The sequence below is a fragment of the Patiria miniata genome, unplaced genomic scaffold (genome assembly GCF_015706575.1).
Source record: "Patiria miniata isolate m_02_andy unplaced genomic scaffold, ASM1570657v1 HiC_scaffold_1, whole genome shotgun sequence".
NCBI classification, from domain to species: domain Eukaryota; kingdom Metazoa; phylum Echinodermata; class Asteroidea; order Valvatida; family Asterinidae; genus Patiria; species Patiria miniata.
In genome coordinates this window covers 34,092,917-34,109,321 of record NW_024037047.1, presented here as the reverse complement: position 1 = coordinate 34,109,321, position 16,405 = coordinate 34,092,917, and the positions used below count along the sequence as shown (strand labels likewise).

General features: G+C 42.0%; 1 protein-coding gene across 1 annotated transcript in view; it reads right to left on the bottom strand.

The window, feature by feature from the left end:
* The window catches only part of LOC119733124, a 197,386-nt gene that overhangs the window by 58,980 nt on the left and 122,001 nt on the right, over positions 1-16,405 (bottom strand). Inside the window, exons 80-90 of the mRNA XM_038206700.1 lie at positions 14,556-14,856; positions 13,483-13,691; positions 12,304-12,599; positions 11,730-11,824; positions 10,594-10,764; positions 9,348-9,528; positions 8,147-8,313; positions 4,750-4,877; positions 3,988-4,225; positions 1,702-1,882; positions 931-1,177 (exon numbers count right to left, since the gene is read on the bottom strand). Of these exons, the coding sequence (XP_038062628.1) occupies positions 931-1,177; positions 1,702-1,882; positions 3,988-4,225; positions 4,750-4,877; positions 8,147-8,313; positions 9,348-9,528; positions 10,594-10,764; positions 11,730-11,824; positions 12,304-12,599; positions 13,483-13,691; positions 14,556-14,856 (2,214 nt within the window). The remainder of the gene's footprint in view (positions 1-930; positions 1,178-1,701; positions 1,883-3,987; positions 4,226-4,749; positions 4,878-8,146; positions 8,314-9,347; positions 9,529-10,593; positions 10,765-11,729; positions 11,825-12,303; positions 12,600-13,482; positions 13,692-14,555; positions 14,857-16,405) is intronic.

Here is a 16,405-nt window from a genome sequence, read left to right as displayed (position 1 = left end):
TCAGTATCTTGACCAATCATCAGCCAATCGTCAAGGGTTTGGGTGTCAGCTCCATTAAGATCTCATTTACCACATAATTTAATTTTAAACCTAATCTAAATGATGATAGTCAGCATCTTTCACCACCTCCATCCCGTCTCCCAGAATTTGCAGCATTGGAGGAGTCAGGTCTACCAAGAACCCATTCATTTGAGTATCAATGTGATTCACACCTGGATCTACAAGGTCATGTTGACTCACCTGGAAGTCAGCATCTTGACCCACCATCGGCCAATCTCCTAGTGTTCTCAGCATTGCAGGAGCCAGGTCTACCAAGAACCCATTCATTTGAATATCAATGTGATTCATACCTGGATCTACAAGGTCATGTTGAGTTACCTAGATGTCAGCATCTTGACCTACCACCAACCCATCTCCTAGTGTTCTCAGCATTAGAGAAGTCAGGTTTTCCAAGAACCCATTCAGTTGAGTATCAATGTGATTCACACCTGGATCTACAAGGTCAAGTTGACTCATCTGGAAGTCAGCATCTTGACCCACCACCAGCCCATCTCCTAGAGTTCTCAGTATTGGAGAACTCTGGTCTACCAAGAACCCATTCATTTGAGGATCAATGTGATTCACACCTGGACCTACAAGGTCAAGTTGACTCACATGGAAGTCAGTATCTTGACCCACTACCAGCCCATCTCCAAGAGTTCTTAACTTTGGAGGAGTCAGGTCTACTAAGAACCCATTCATTTGAGTATCAATATGATTCACACCTGGCTCTACATGGTCATGTTGAGTTACCTAGAAGTCAGCATCTTGACCCACCACCAGCCCATCTCCTAGTGTTTTCAGCATTGGGGAAGTCAGTTCTTCCAAGAACCCATTCATTTGAGTATCAATGTGATTCACACCTGGACCTACATGGTCATGTTGACTCACCTGGAAGTCGGCATCTTGACCCACTACCAGCCCATCTCCAAGAGTTCTTAACATTGGAGGAGTCAGGTCTACCAAGAACCCATTTGTCGGAGTATCGATGTGATTCAGTGCCTGGTTGATGGTGCGTAGGTTGACATAGACCTGGTCCTTGTGATGGAGATGGAAGTGATGCCACTCAATGGAGGATGTCTCAATGCCCACTGCCTCCGTCTCATGGATGACTTCAAAGTCATTTGTGTGATTGGCACTACACAATGTGAATAAAATAAAATTATCAAAATGACAAATCCCTCATTAACCACCCAAAAACTCAATACCGTGGTGCTTACATAGTGCTTTATACCAAAGTCTCAAAGCGTTTCATAATTACCCCTGTTGAACCAGTCACGAGACCATTTTTCTAAAGCAAATTGCATTCAGCCCAATCCGGTCTTTACCTTCACAGTTACCCATTTATACTTGGTGGAGTGAGGCAATTGTAGTAAAGTGTCTTGCCCGAGAACACAAGCAACATGCATGTTCCCCATCAGGGTTGGAACACATGTACCATGGCACACGAGTCAGACACCCTAACCATCAGACCACAGCACTCCAATCAGTTATATCGCAACTACCTTCTGCTAGATGTGTATCTACACATCTATCGCATGGGTAGCCAAATAAATTCAAACATTTCCCTCCAAAAATAATAACTTTTTCATTCAGTATCAAAGAACAGCAACTTTCTGTAACATCAACTGAAAGTCCAAATCCTTTCAAGCTAATCTTCACCTGTCATCATGCTTGCGATAAACAGTAACCTGGTAGTCTTCGATACCAGACTCAGGATCAGAGAATCCTTGCCACTGAGCCTCCACTGTGGCTGGGCTTGAGGAGAAGTCTAGATCTGTAGGTCCTGGCAGCAGGCCGTCATAGACACTGCCTTTTATCGGTGGAGTCAGATCCACAGTCACTGAGGAGATAGAAGATACCAATATATCAATATATGATCCAGATCGCAATAATTGAGGAGACGTCCAAATCTGCAGGTCCTGGCAGTAAGCCATCGTAGACACTATTTTGTATCGGTGGTGGAGTCAGATCCACAGTCACTGAGAGGATGAAAAGAGACATCACTTTATGACCCATATGACTGATTATATTAATATTGTGATGAGTCATCAACTAGGCCTATACGTTTTATACATTAACTCTTTCAGTGCCAAACTCGTACATGTACGAGGTATATTTGTTAGTCCAAAAGCGTCAACCTCGAACATGTACGAGGTAATGTCCGTGCTTAAAATCACCAAACCTCGTACATGTACAAGGAGAGTAACATGTTATCAAAAGGGGGCGCTCTCGCTCTTTCTAATGGTACCAATTATATGCATGTACGACCTGTATTTATTGTTATATTCGAGTTCTTGTGAGAGGGCGTCACACTGAGTTTCGATTTGTTGACAAAATGGCGGCGCCCATAAACCGAGCTCGCATGTTATCTAGAGAGAAAATCAGTGTATTTTTTCGCCGATTTGGACAGGGTAATGGATTACTTTTTTGATTCAGAATAATCCATGGATATTTCAGAACTGGATGGTGAGTCAGAAGACGAACATTGGGATACCGATACAAATGATAATGATAGTGCTAAAAGTGACAATCATGGCAATATTTATGATAATGAACAGAGTTTGTATGAGGAGGGGTATCAGACGCGACACACGTATATTCTGCAAAAGTGCGGAATTCCCCTGTGTTCAGGAGAGTGTTTCAGGGTTTATTACTAGGTGCATGACTAATATTGACTTTTGAAGGTAACAAGAATATACCAGAGAGCAAGATACAACAAGTTTGGTGATTACAACTTATTTACTTTTTTTTTTATAGAATTTTGAATAATTAACAAAAAAGCTCGAAGTTGGGCGCTTTAGGGTTAAACTTTTGAAATGTCGCGGGCACTGAAAGAGTTAATATGAACTGTATGGTGACATTCTTTAGTGCTAAGTCACGCATGCTGGAATATCGGAATCCAATTGGCCAGCACTGTTAGTGGGCGTGGCTTAAAAGCCCAAAGCCAACGGTCAGCCACCCAAAGCCACCAGTCAGCCACCCAAAGCCAACGGTCAGCTACCCAAAGCCAACGGTCAGCTACCCAAAGCCAACGGTCAGCCACCCAAAGCCAACGGTCAGCTACCCAAAGCCAACGGTCAGCCACCCAAAGCCACCAGTCAGCCACCCAAAGCCAACGGTCAGCTACCCAAAGCCAACGGTCAGCTACCCAAAGCCAACGGTCAGCCACCCAAAGCCAACGGTGTATCAGCCACCCAAGCCAGCAGTCAGCCACCCAAAGCCACCGGTCAGCCACCGGTTAGCCAACCAAAGCCACCAGTCAGCCACCCTAATCCACCGATCAGCTACCCAAAGCCACCGGTCAGTTACCCAAAGCCACTGGTCAGCTACCCTAATCCACCCCTCAGCTACCCTAATCCACCCCTCAGCCACCCTTACCCACAGGTTAATCCACCCAATCCACAGGTTAACCCACCCAATCCACGGGTTAATCCACCCAATCCACAGGTTAATCCACCAAATCCACAGGGTCATCCACCCTATCCACAGGTTAATCCACAGGTTAATCCACCCAATCCAAAGGTTAATCCACCCAATCCACAGGTTAATCCACCCAATCCACAGGGTAATCCACCCAATCCACAGGTTAATCCACCCAATCCACATGGTCATCCACCCAATCTCATGATGATTATGATAACTGTGATTATGAACATAATGATGTCAAAACCATATTACAGACACGTCCTTATATCAGCAGATTAAGATTGGCAGTACACTGAAAAGGTAAATGATTAAAACACACGAGAGTGGCAATTTTGATGACGGTAATAGTGATGATTGGTGGTGATGAAAATAAACTAACGGCTATAATGACAAAGATGTTGATGGTAATTTGACAGTAATGGTGATGGTATAGTGATGACAATGATTATTAAATGACGATGACAACAATTACAATTGTGACAATGGTCACAGTGACAATGTATTGACAATGACAATCACCTCCATCTGACGAAGCCGACACGTTGAGTTTATCATTTCCTCCATGGAAGGCTGTAAGTGTCGAGTAGTACGTCTCCCCATGCTGTAGGGTCACATAGCCAGAGCAGGCACTGTGCTCTCGACGAGACACTTTGACAAAGTCTACCACGTTTCTCAGGCCAGGCTGGGTGCCTACCACCCACAGGTAGGAGAAGATTCCAGACTCAGGGTCATACCAATTGTGCCAATTGGCACAAATCTGAGCAACAAAGCAGGGAAATATCATGAAAATTAGACATAATCCACTAATCAAGTAAAACTTAGAATTCTTTTATAGCAGATACAGTACGTAATATTGAAATCACTTTTATTTTGTCCGGACTCATGTTCAAATCAATCACTCTCTAATTACACACTCCCTATGGTATTAGTCTGTGTCCTTTAACTATGAGTGGATATGTGCACTCCATATCTGTACATTAGTATCATCACGGATCCTCTACACAAGGATAAACGACTTCCCCAAATTTCTGGTAAGATGCGTGATACAGCACTTGGGCGTCAAGCGTGGGCGTATGCAAGAAGCGCACGCAGGCACGACTGCACAGTCAAATTTGTAGGGTGCCAGCTAGCTATCGAGCGCATGCGCATTGTTCTACATGTCCCATGCATTGTTCTATGCGCGGACGCGGCATATCACACATATGTAGACAATCCTACAGATGAGACGTTTATCCTTGTGTAGAGGATCCGCAGTATCATTCACTCAGTCAGTCCATTTACCTCATTTCTGTCTTTGGTAAACACGAGATCTTTACCAGCGTAGGGTCCATCAAACAAGTCTCCAGCAATTGGCGGAGTGTCGTCTACGAGAATTGGTTCATCAGCATGGTCTATGGTGCGCAGGTCAACTGAAGAAGACACAGGCATGTATTAACATAAACAAATATTTTATAACCCGATTTCTTTTTACAAATGCACAACAATTCCGTGGAGAGGCGTTGAACTACGCCCTTTAAGTTGGTCATGTAGACTGTGTATGTATTATTAAGCACAATGCTGGACTTACATGTGTACTAAACAATTTGCATTTCTACCGGTACGAGGAGCAAAACAAACTTTAGTCCCATAACACAGGTTGCACATTGATTTTTATCAAAACACTAGCAGACTAACTCCTTATTCGTTGCATAGAATACCTTTCGGCAACCTCGTTCCCGTGGGTACGAGATCTTGCTGCGCCATGTTGTTTCCCATCATGCCTTGCGCGATCTCAACCCCTGGAATTGTGTAATTTAAATGTGTCAAAATATGGCACATTATACAATGTAATTGGGCTGCAGTTTATCCGTTTTATGCGCCGACACCATCTTTAATATGTTGAAAGTTGTGTTTTTGAAGAATCAATGCTTTCAAACATAAGGTTTGGACAATGCGTTATTTAGCACAGATTTGTACTAAAAGGTACCGGTATGTACCCCTTTCGTCCCTTTACAACCGCAGATACAGGGTTTTTTTTTACGAAAAACGAGGCTGCCATAATCCACATCGTACAGGCATCGCGCAGTTTTGAATATTCGTACGTGTCTGACGTGCAAAGCACGCGAGTGCATTGTGGGCGCGCCCAGCGTGCAATCTTCGAAATGCCCACGAGACAGTACGCTCTGAATAGCCAGTCAGCATCCTTTACGTGTACATCACGGCCGGGGGTTAGTGAAGGAACGCGCACGTGCCCATGGAGTTGAGGCTGACCTTTTGGACACGTCTTGGGTACAGACATTTTGAACAAATGTGCATGCTTGTAGAATATACTGAAATTAGATGGAATGGAATGCTCTTAATGCAACAAGAGTATACAACAATGCTGCTAAAGCAGGGCTCGAATTTCACGAAAAGCACTAGACAGCAGGTCTAGTAACTGAAGAATCTTACTGGACCTGAACTATTTTTACAAGACCTGTGTCATAAATAAGAAAAAACAACATTTTGCACTATGTGACAAGAACAGACAGAGCACAGATTGCAAGAAAAGGTTTACGAGTCACCCGTTTCGTGTGTGTACTTGGCTAGTTTCCCTGGAAAATTAGTCTAATTCTCTTGGGGGGGGGGGGGGGGGGCTGGTACCATATTTCAATAGGGGGCGCTTTCAAATTCGACGATTATTAACACTAGATTACAGAATGGTGTACCGTATTTTGAACAGGCGGACATTATACCAATAAAATTTTGGGGGGGCTTTCACAGGGGGGGGGGGGGGGTTCGACTTATTTTTTAGGAATTTGTATGATAATTATTTTTTTTTGACAGAGCTGGGGAGGGGGGGCGGTTTGGACCCCCAAAACCCCCCTCTGGATCCGCGCCTGTCTTGCCAGCGGGCACGGTCTTTTTTTTTTTAAAAATCTGGGAACTAGACAGTACAACTAATTCCCATGCAGTACATAGATTCTGCTTGTCTTCCCGCAGTGAACCTGGACGTTTCATAGGGAAAAACGTATTGCTACCAATCTAAGTTGTGGTGGCGCGACATCGTGCGCAACATCGTACCAACGGAGAATCAACGTACATGTACTGTATGGGATGTACGTACGTTTGTCTGCAACTGGCATGGCATGACTAGCGCGTTGGCCACGCAGCTTCGTTGCGTTTTGGCACGGCACAGGGAGTTTTTTTTCGGTAATTGTAATCAATCAAGTAATGAACTCAAAGCACGCTATTAATCAGACCTCAACTGCTAGTATATTTGGGCATCATTTTGTTTATACAGTGCAAGAATAAAACACTTGACAGCCGGACTAGTGCAGTCACACACAGCACTAGACCGACGCTGAAATCACTAGACACGGCCCACGGTCCAGTGGATATTTCGAGCCCTGTAAAGTAACGAACACAAGCTCAGTTTCATAAGTATGGAAAAAATGCATTGTTCATGCAGACCAAATTCAAGATTTTGAGTGTATCAGCTTCATTTATGCATTGGTTTCAAATATTAACCCAGATATGCAAATAGCCATTCAAAAGCCATGTAGAAAGTTGAGCTTTTCAGCAGGCTACATTGTGAACAGCGAGTTAGCTCTCTAGTAAGTTAATAGAGCTGGATGGGTATCCCATGCTAAGCAACCAGTGTTGCAGTCGAGTACTTTTTTCCAAGTACCGAGTACTGCCAAGTACTTACGTTGCCGAGTACGAGTACGTGTATACGTACTTCTAAGTACAAGTCTCTGAGTACAAGTACTTGTACTCTGGAGCATGAGTATGAGTACGACTATGAGTACGAGTACTTGTACATGTGTATTTACGAGTACGAGTACTTGCATTTCAGAGTATGGGTACAAGTCCTAGTACATTGTGCTTGAAGCCAAAACTTAAGTGTTATGTACTTGTGATAAAAGACGTGCCCAAAGGACGTGCACAGAGAAAACTTTGATTTTTCCGCAATCAACCATTTATAAAGTATAATATGGCCATGGTTAGCCAAGCTATAAAGGCCTATCATATATATTTTTTTATCGAGTATTGCTATTGGAGTACGAATACCTTGATAATAATGAGGGCAATTCCACGGTTACTCACGTTACATTTTTGATGTACTTTTGAGTTTCCTTGGGCTGTAATTACCTTACTGAAAAGGTTTAATAACTGTTATCCCCACGGTAAATAGAGTAGACCTAGACCTACCTAAGCACCAAAGATGACATCCAGAAAAATATGTTATGTATGATAAACAAGACGGACAAAATTGGTTACTCACGCTACATTTTTCGTAATGTGAGTAACCAATTTTTCTGCATCTTGTTTATCATACATAACACATTTTTCTGGATGTCATCTTTGGTGCTTAGGTAGGTCTAGGTCTACTGTATCTACCATGGGGATAACAGTTATTAAACCTTTTCAGTAAGGTAATTACAGCCCAAGGAAACTCAAAAGTACATCAAAAATGTAACGTGAGTAACCGTGGAATTGCCCATGAGTACAATTTTGAAATGTCAAGTTCGAGTACTTTGCTGCATGAGTACAAATACCGTCAGTCTGAGAATGAGTACTTTGACATTCGAGTACAAGTACGAGTAAGAGTACTCTAAAAACGGTACTCAAGTAGTACTCGAGTAGAAGAACCGAGTACGAGTACTTCATCTACATAGATTATGGCAGTTATTAACCTTATGAAAGTTTTTCTTACCATTGTTGACTGCTCTGACTTTAACCCAGCAGGGTATGCCATTGGGTATCTTGAAGTCCATGTAGAGCTGTTCAGCCAAGATGTGAGCCTCCCAATCACGCAGTGATATATCCCTGGGTGTCCTGCCTGCTGCTAGGTGATACTCAAACAGATGCGACTCAGGATCGCTGCTCAATTTCAAACAAAGAAAGTGAAGAATGTTATTATTATGGACTCCAGCAAAAGAATCCCTTGAACACTGACAAAAGGAGAGATATGACGAACACTTGAATGCCACCGCCGTAGTAATTAGTTGTGCAACTTTGTTGTTTGTTCTTAATGTAAGAACACAACCTTAACAGGCTTTCTTTTTTTTAAACCACAGACGGATTTAAACCCACAACCTCTTGCATAGTGCAGAATACCTACATGTACACCCAGTGTTGAATTGTTATTAAGAAATTTAACTTTGGGATGGCGTGAATGAACACATTTTCAATTTAGCGACAACTTTCAACAAGTACCAACTTAGTACACCCACAGCAGGTAACGCGTTAACGCAAGTAACGCATTAACACGGGTTACGGCACCTCGAGAGTAAAGAAACCGAAAACCGTGCACGCGCACAACCAACAGTCTTGGTCATAAACACAAAAATAATGAGATGTACGATTCGTGGGATCTCACTCTTTTACTCTTTATTTGTACCGTGTTTTGAAACTTGTCACTCGGTGTACATGAAATCACAATCATCACGACAAATCGTACAACTGAGCAGAATTTTGCAATGCAATGGGGGGGGGGGGATTTAATATGCAAATTAGACGCATGCACATCCATGTCATCATATTGGCTATTTCAAAGAACATCACTTGCAAAGCTGTGATACATGCGTGGCATGGAAACAGTATAATACACCCAGATAGAATGGGCCGAGTAAAATGTCCATCAACCAACCCACCCACAAAATACCCACCCACCCAACCACCCACCAACAAAGCTGCCGGGGGAAAAATAAGAAATGGTCTTCTAAAGATAAACAGCCCAAGGTGTCCGAATTTAAATTCACCAGTTCTTCTCTGTACCATACATAACTACATGTCAAAAAATAGAGATACACATTCATAGTACTACTGCAAATTCCTAACTGATTGATTCACCACTTGATTCACCACCGGACTAACTTCAAGTTTTGTTCAAAGTTGGAAAAAAAATTACTCACGTTGCGTTAACCTTCAATCCAATTCTACCAATGGACGAGTCATAGGTGATGTCATTGATGCTGTAAATGATGGGCGGAGTATTGTCAATAATCAGAGGGGTGCTGTGACACACAGTGAGTGCCATTGGACCGCCAAACTCTACCTTGTTGAGAGCACGTACACTGATGTAATATGCACCATCTGTTGAGCAAGATAATTTGCACAACTCACTATTTGACCCATGCTGTGGAAATGAGTCTGAAGTTTTAAACTTGATTGGGGAGCATACAATAGGACTTCCTTTGGTATGTATTGGGCTGTAGTCAGACATTAGTTTGTGAGACATTAATATAGCTGACTATTAACAATTGTTACAAGTGATTTTCTTGCACTTTCAATATCAAAATACTGCTTGCTTCAACGAAAAGCTTCATTTTAACTCCCAAGAACCAAAATCTGGGGAGCATATGAAATATCTCTTAAAAATAAGTTTGTTTCAAATAACAAAAGTGTATCACTGTGATTCAGTGATTGCAGTGTTGTTCAGTGTGATGTGTCATGGCCTAGGGGTTAAGAGCACAGCACCGGACTCATGCTCTGGTGTTTCAGAGGCAGCAGAATGTGGGTTCGAGCCCAGGTCTGGACACTTGTGCCCTTAAGCAAGACACTTAACCATTATTGCATCGTCCTTCGGATGGGACATAAAGCCGTGGGCCCCGTGTGTTGTGTAATGCAATGCACGTGAATGAACAAAGTAAAACTTATCGCTAAGAGAAAGGATTTGCCCGGGTGTTTCTGGCCTCCTGTTAAAACTCCCCCGTGGAGTGTTTAGGAGAAGAACCAACCAAGTACCAAGCAGATTGACATTGACAACGAGACCCTGATGATGGGTCCATTCTGACTGATCAAACAGATGAGCATGGAGATCAATAAAGAACACTCAATGAAACCCCTTGAGGAGATAGTTTGACTATACCACTCAAAGTGGTCAATAGTTGCATTATATCATGGTCAATTAAACAATGCATAATACTGTGACCATTGATGAAGATTTACCTGGCAGATTGACATTGACAACCAGACCCTGGTGAGTCCACTCGGACTCATCAAACAAATGAGCATGGGCATGATGAGGATCAACATAGAACACACAATGGAACCCCTTGGGGAGATAGTTTCACTATACCACTCAAAGTGGTCAATAGTTGTATTCCATCATGTTCCACTAAACAATGCATAATATTGTGACCATTGATGAAGATTTACCTGGCAGATTGACATTGACAACCAAACCCTGGTGGGTCCACTCGGACTCATCAAACAGATGAGCATGAGGATCAATATGCATGCTGACATCATCATCACAGACAGCGTTACCAATGGACCAGGTGTAGCCATGGATACCAGTCTCATTGTCATGGATACCTTCCCAGTTGGCTGTAAAGAAACGCAAATGTTACATAGGAAGATGTCAGTCGAGCCAAGGTTGAGCTGTGGTTCAGCTACATGTCTACCAGGATAGTACAGTGATTTGGTGGCACTGTGAACATGTAGGGACAAATTTCTTGGTTGTGCCAACAATGAGGCAAGAATCAATGCTAACTAAGGCAGAAAATTCCAGCCTAGCTTTTTTTGAGTTTTGCAATTGACTGAAAAGCAGTAAATTTCAAACTAAAACCCAATCCGAAACAGATGTTTGTTTCAGGCGTCACGCGAGGGTCATGATGGGCTGCGGTTTAGCATTTGATTAGCCCAGCTGTCGTGGCTAACCTGTCTGCCTTTACCCGAGTTGATCTAGGTGAGCTACTCGAACGCAACCATTGCTTACAAGGTAAGCGCAGAGTTTCTTGGCCAGCATCTAAGCAATTTATTGTGATACATGTAGCGTTCTGTGATTTGTAGGGCCATGAAATAGAGCTTATGGTCGTACCAGAAAGCACATACGCTGTTGCAGAATGGTATTGCATAATGGTAAATATAATATGGACACTTGATCCTGATAATAATTTTAAAAACTGTAAAATTAGTGATGTAAAAACTATTCACCAGGTTAAGCTAAGACAAAATATGGAGTGTCATTGCCGAGTGGTTAAGAGCACCGGACTCAAGCTCTGGTGTTTCTGATCAGCAGAGTGTGGGTTCGAGTCCCGGTCTCGACACTTGTGTCCTTAAGCAAGACACTTAACCACTATTGCTTCGTCCTTCGGATGGGACGTAAAGCTGTAGGTCCTGTGTGTTGTGTAACATACGTTAAAGAACCCAGTAACATTTATTGTAAGAGAAGGCCTTTGCCCCGGTGTTTCTGGTGGTATGTTTATCTTCAACCATATGAAGGCTGCACTTGCAAAGAAGAATAATATTAAGTTCGCCCCTTTTTGCTATGAGGCACCATCCATCCTTACCTGCCATGAAGGTATTGCTTCTTGTATACAGCATGTCAACAAGTTCCTCATGACCATTAAACACAGTCATAGAACCAGGACCATCAGTGATATAGCTGTAATTAAATCACAAGATGATGAAGAACAGAGTAAATGTCACAAAACACAACTACGGTACATTCATGATCAGACTCGCCTTCTTTGACGAGACATACACAAGATATCTGCCCAGATACAAGGTACAACTGAACATTCACATTTTGGAAGAGCTATCAACCTGTCACTATATTGTAATTAGTGAAGAATTTGAATGATTTTTCATGAAGTGAAGTACCTTCAACAAGTCATTGTACAGTGGCACACAGAACAGAATTAGTTAATACTCAAAACTAAGACTATTTTAAAAAGTTTCAGGTAATTATGAATGTTTCAAATTTCATTTCTGGTATGCACCTGTGTCATACACAAAAGCACTTTACTTTATTATAAACGATATAAGCCTTTGACAGTAACTGAATTTATGTTACTGTTATACAGCATAACTTTGTCAACAGCGACATTTTTTACTCTAAGCATCACTTGAAGCAGTACCTACCGATGGTTATCCAGCGGTGTGTCTTCAATGCATCGTCTCTCCCATTCCTCTGGTGTAAACTCCACACACGGTTCATGCACCACCTCATCCCTGGTCCCATTCACAATCAGCCCAGGGTCTGGTGTAGTGAAGTCCGTGATGATGCCGACGGACGAAATGATGTTCTCGTACCCCACGTAGTTCAGGAGCTCTATGTTGAAGTAGTAGAGGTTGTTGTGGACGAGTTGGAGTGATTCGTGATTGAACTCTACAGCATGGCCAACACCAAGCCGCTCATAATGGGAGAAGAGTCCGGACTGAAAAGAAGGAGAATTGTCAATGATAATATCCACAAAAAGAATACATATCCTCAACAAGAGAGGGGTGTGGTAGATTTTCCTTGTTCTTCTACCTTTTTAATCCGGGGTTAGAGTCCTGCCCATGCTTTACAAGGGACTGAAATGAACTGAACATGTAGTAAAACTGAGCCTGGGCCAACATGTGGATTGGGTTTTCAGTCCCTACCTGATTCCGTGGGTTTCCCCAGAATATTCTTCTGGGGTTCTTCCTCCCACCTCTAAAACTGTAATTTCTTCTCATCGTCTTCTCTCTACAGGTTTCTCCAGGCTTGCGAGCTTACAGTGCCTAGGGCGCTCTTGAGAAATCCTTGGTTTCATTACCAGAAATATAATAATAATAGCAATCCAGTCGAACTCTAACACCGGGGTTTGTTGGAATCTGTTGGAGTAATGAACTAGTAAAGTGATGTTACTTTACATGGGGTTCAAAGGCATACCACCAATAATCATAGTTCAACTATTATTGTGCACAGTTTACCATATGGTCTTGGAATTTGCAGCAGTGAGGAAGGTTCCTAGTAAATCACTCAAGGGGGTTAGGGTTAAGCAATATTTGGTTGAAGCTAAACTGCCTGTGGGATCCATGGTTTCATTACAAAAAAAGGGTAACAATAAACTCATCACAGTCAGCCTATCGGATTGCATGGAAACAAAACAAGAAGCAATTAGAAAAAGGAAACTGCTACAAAATGAAAAGAACCAAACTTGCCAAAATATATGAAAAGCCACGATGATTTTAACACAATAACACTTGTACTACTCATTGGTCCATTAGGTGTTCAACAGACTGAATTACGACACACAGGCAGGTACAAATGATTGTGTAACACTTTATATTTACCTCATGAACTTCGACCCCATGACCCTCAATCTCCTCCAGCAGTTCACATGTGAAGTCCCCATAGTCGTAGTTGATACTCAGACATTGGGTTTCTGGGAGTGCCAGGCAGTCCCGTGCACAGAAGTTGGGGTTGTTATGAATGATGGTTGACGTTGGCTTGGAGATGAGGCGGCCTTTTTTGGCAGCGGTGAAGTAGTGAAAGTCATTGACTGTTTCAGGTAACAAGGGTAGGCACGTTTAATTTGAGAATGGAATTAGGAGGTGTCCAATGAAATTCACTTTTTAGAAACTCTTTATAAGGAATCTGTGTTCCTGCTGGATTTGATAATAATAAGAAGCAACAGTGGCTCAAAACACTACTGTTACCATTTCCCTGCAGTTCTTTCAAATATTGCTCTTTGTATTATATTCTCAGTGGTATGCTACAGTATCTTCCAGTGTTGCAGTCGGGTGCTTTTTTCCGAGTACCGAGTACTGCCGAGTACTTAAGGTTACCGAGTACGAGTACTTGTACCTCTGAGTACAAGTACGAGTACTTCCAAGTACGAGTACTTGTATTCCGAGTGCAAGTACGAATATGAGTACGAAGTACTTTTATTTCCGAATACGGCCATACGGCAAATGGTTCATTGTGCGTAATTGGCCCAGGCCCAGTCAGACCGATATACAGACCCACTCACGGCTAGCTGTTTAATGTGTTTGTCCAGACGTGCCCATTTTTTTTCCAAGTACTGCTGTTCGAGTAAGAGTACTTTGATGATCGAGTACAATTTCGACATGTCAGGTAAGAGTACTTTGCTGCCCGAGTACAAGTACTATCATTTCCAGTACAAGTACTTTGACAATCAAGTACGAGTGCTCAACAACAAAACATTACTTGAGAACGAGTACCGAGAACGAGTACTACAACACTGGTTTCTTCTAACTTTCAAGGAATAACCACAGCACAATTGACTTCACCCCACATTTCAATGCCATAGCACAAAACCTATTTCAAAGGAGTTGGTAAGCATCATCAATTTATATCCCCTGCATGTGGAAGGAGAGAATTAAATCTTGTAGATTCTGCTCACTTGAATATCCAAGGTGCTCCCTCTCAGTGATATCAATGGTATTCCATGGTACAATCTGATCGCCCCAGATTTCAGGGCCGAACCCAACCCCTTCCTTCTGCATCAAGATGACGGAATCATCATACACCACGGCCGATGCGCGGAGAATGTACGGGTGACTGGTGGAGGTGAAGTCTGGTGTGATGCGACCCGTCGGCAGGGTGATGTCAAAGGTCGGCAGGCTGCAGGTAGCTGTGGAAGTGCCTCCACCGTTGTTCACGGCATAAACAGTGAAGTAAAGAGGATGTCCTCCTAGAAGAATCTATAAACAGAAACAAAAACATTCAAGAAAAACGTTCAAATTTCAATACCCCAAAATGTACATGTTTAATTTGTGTTAGCAAATACTATCAACCATAAGGGAATACGGACTAAACAATTTACAATTTTTTGAGTAAATTTATACTATTTTTAATTTTTAATTAATTTTTCCTATAGTAAAGTACAGAGGGCAAATAGAAAATTGCCATAGGAAACATAACAGTGTCCACCAAAGATTTTATGGCACAGCTGTCATTTGTTATTATTATTATTATTATTATTATTATTAATCATTTCTGGTAATGAAACCAAGGATTCCTCAAAAGCGCCCTAGGCACTGTAGCTCGCAAGCCTGAAGAAACCTGTAGAGAGAAGACAATGAGAAGAAATTACAGCTTTAGAGGTGGGAGGAAAAGCCCAGAAGAATATTCTGGGGAAAACCCTCGGAATCAGGCAGGGACTGAAAACCCAATCCACATATTGGCCCAGGCGGGATTCGAACCCGGGTCACAGCGGTGGAAGGCGAGGAAAGTACCGCTTCATTACACAAAGTTTCAAAGATACATGTAGCATCCATATAATTTCCCTTCAAATCGACGGAATACCACAAGCATGTCTCTCATTGAAGCCCATAATGGGCTTTCATTAATTTCCATTAATTAATTAACTGAAATGACTTAAATTAGAGGAATAGTCAATCCATGTACCGGGTACACACTGCAAAAACTGTAGTGTTAATTTAACACCATTCGGTATCTATATAGGACAACATCAGTAAAATTTAACACCAGATGGTCCTATATATAGACACCAATGGTGTAAATTTAACACTGCAAATTTGCCAACACGGTTGGTACTACATGATATCAGTATGCACTTTCATGCATGTTCACCAGCCATATATACCACATGCACACACCAGTTACAGTCAGTAGAAAACACCCTGTGCTTTCATTATAAATACGAGCGATAAAAACTTGTAAAATAAACAACCGAAAAACATTTGTTTATTTCAGAATAGGAACCAAGTTTTTATTGTGTGAATTAAGTCGTTGAACCCTTTAATTTGGATCATGTCAGTGAAAATGTTGTCGTCATCATCTTTGGCCCAGTGTTTTAAACTGGTTACCAATTCTTCCATTGATCATTGCAGCCAATGCAGTTATGGCAGCAGCAACCAGTGATGATTTTGACCTTGAAGTGACGTTGAAGTGCTAGGTCTTCACATAGTTCTTAGGTAGTTCTTCACAATGCTTATAAACATTTTTTGACATCCAAGTGTAGTTTACAAGCATTTTGAGTAAGACAATTTGACAATATGAAATGCGTTTTCTAAAAGTTTGGTAATGTTTGGTATTATTGTACAAATCTGCATGGAAGCTATGGGGATGTTCGGTATAGCCAAATGTTCAGTATAGTCGTGTTCATTATAGCGACATTCTACTAGATAATCATTTGTTTTTCAATATAACATTCATCCAGAAAGTGTACTACTTTATAATCCAGACTTCAAAATTTAGCAGATGACAACTATTGAATGAAGTTCACAA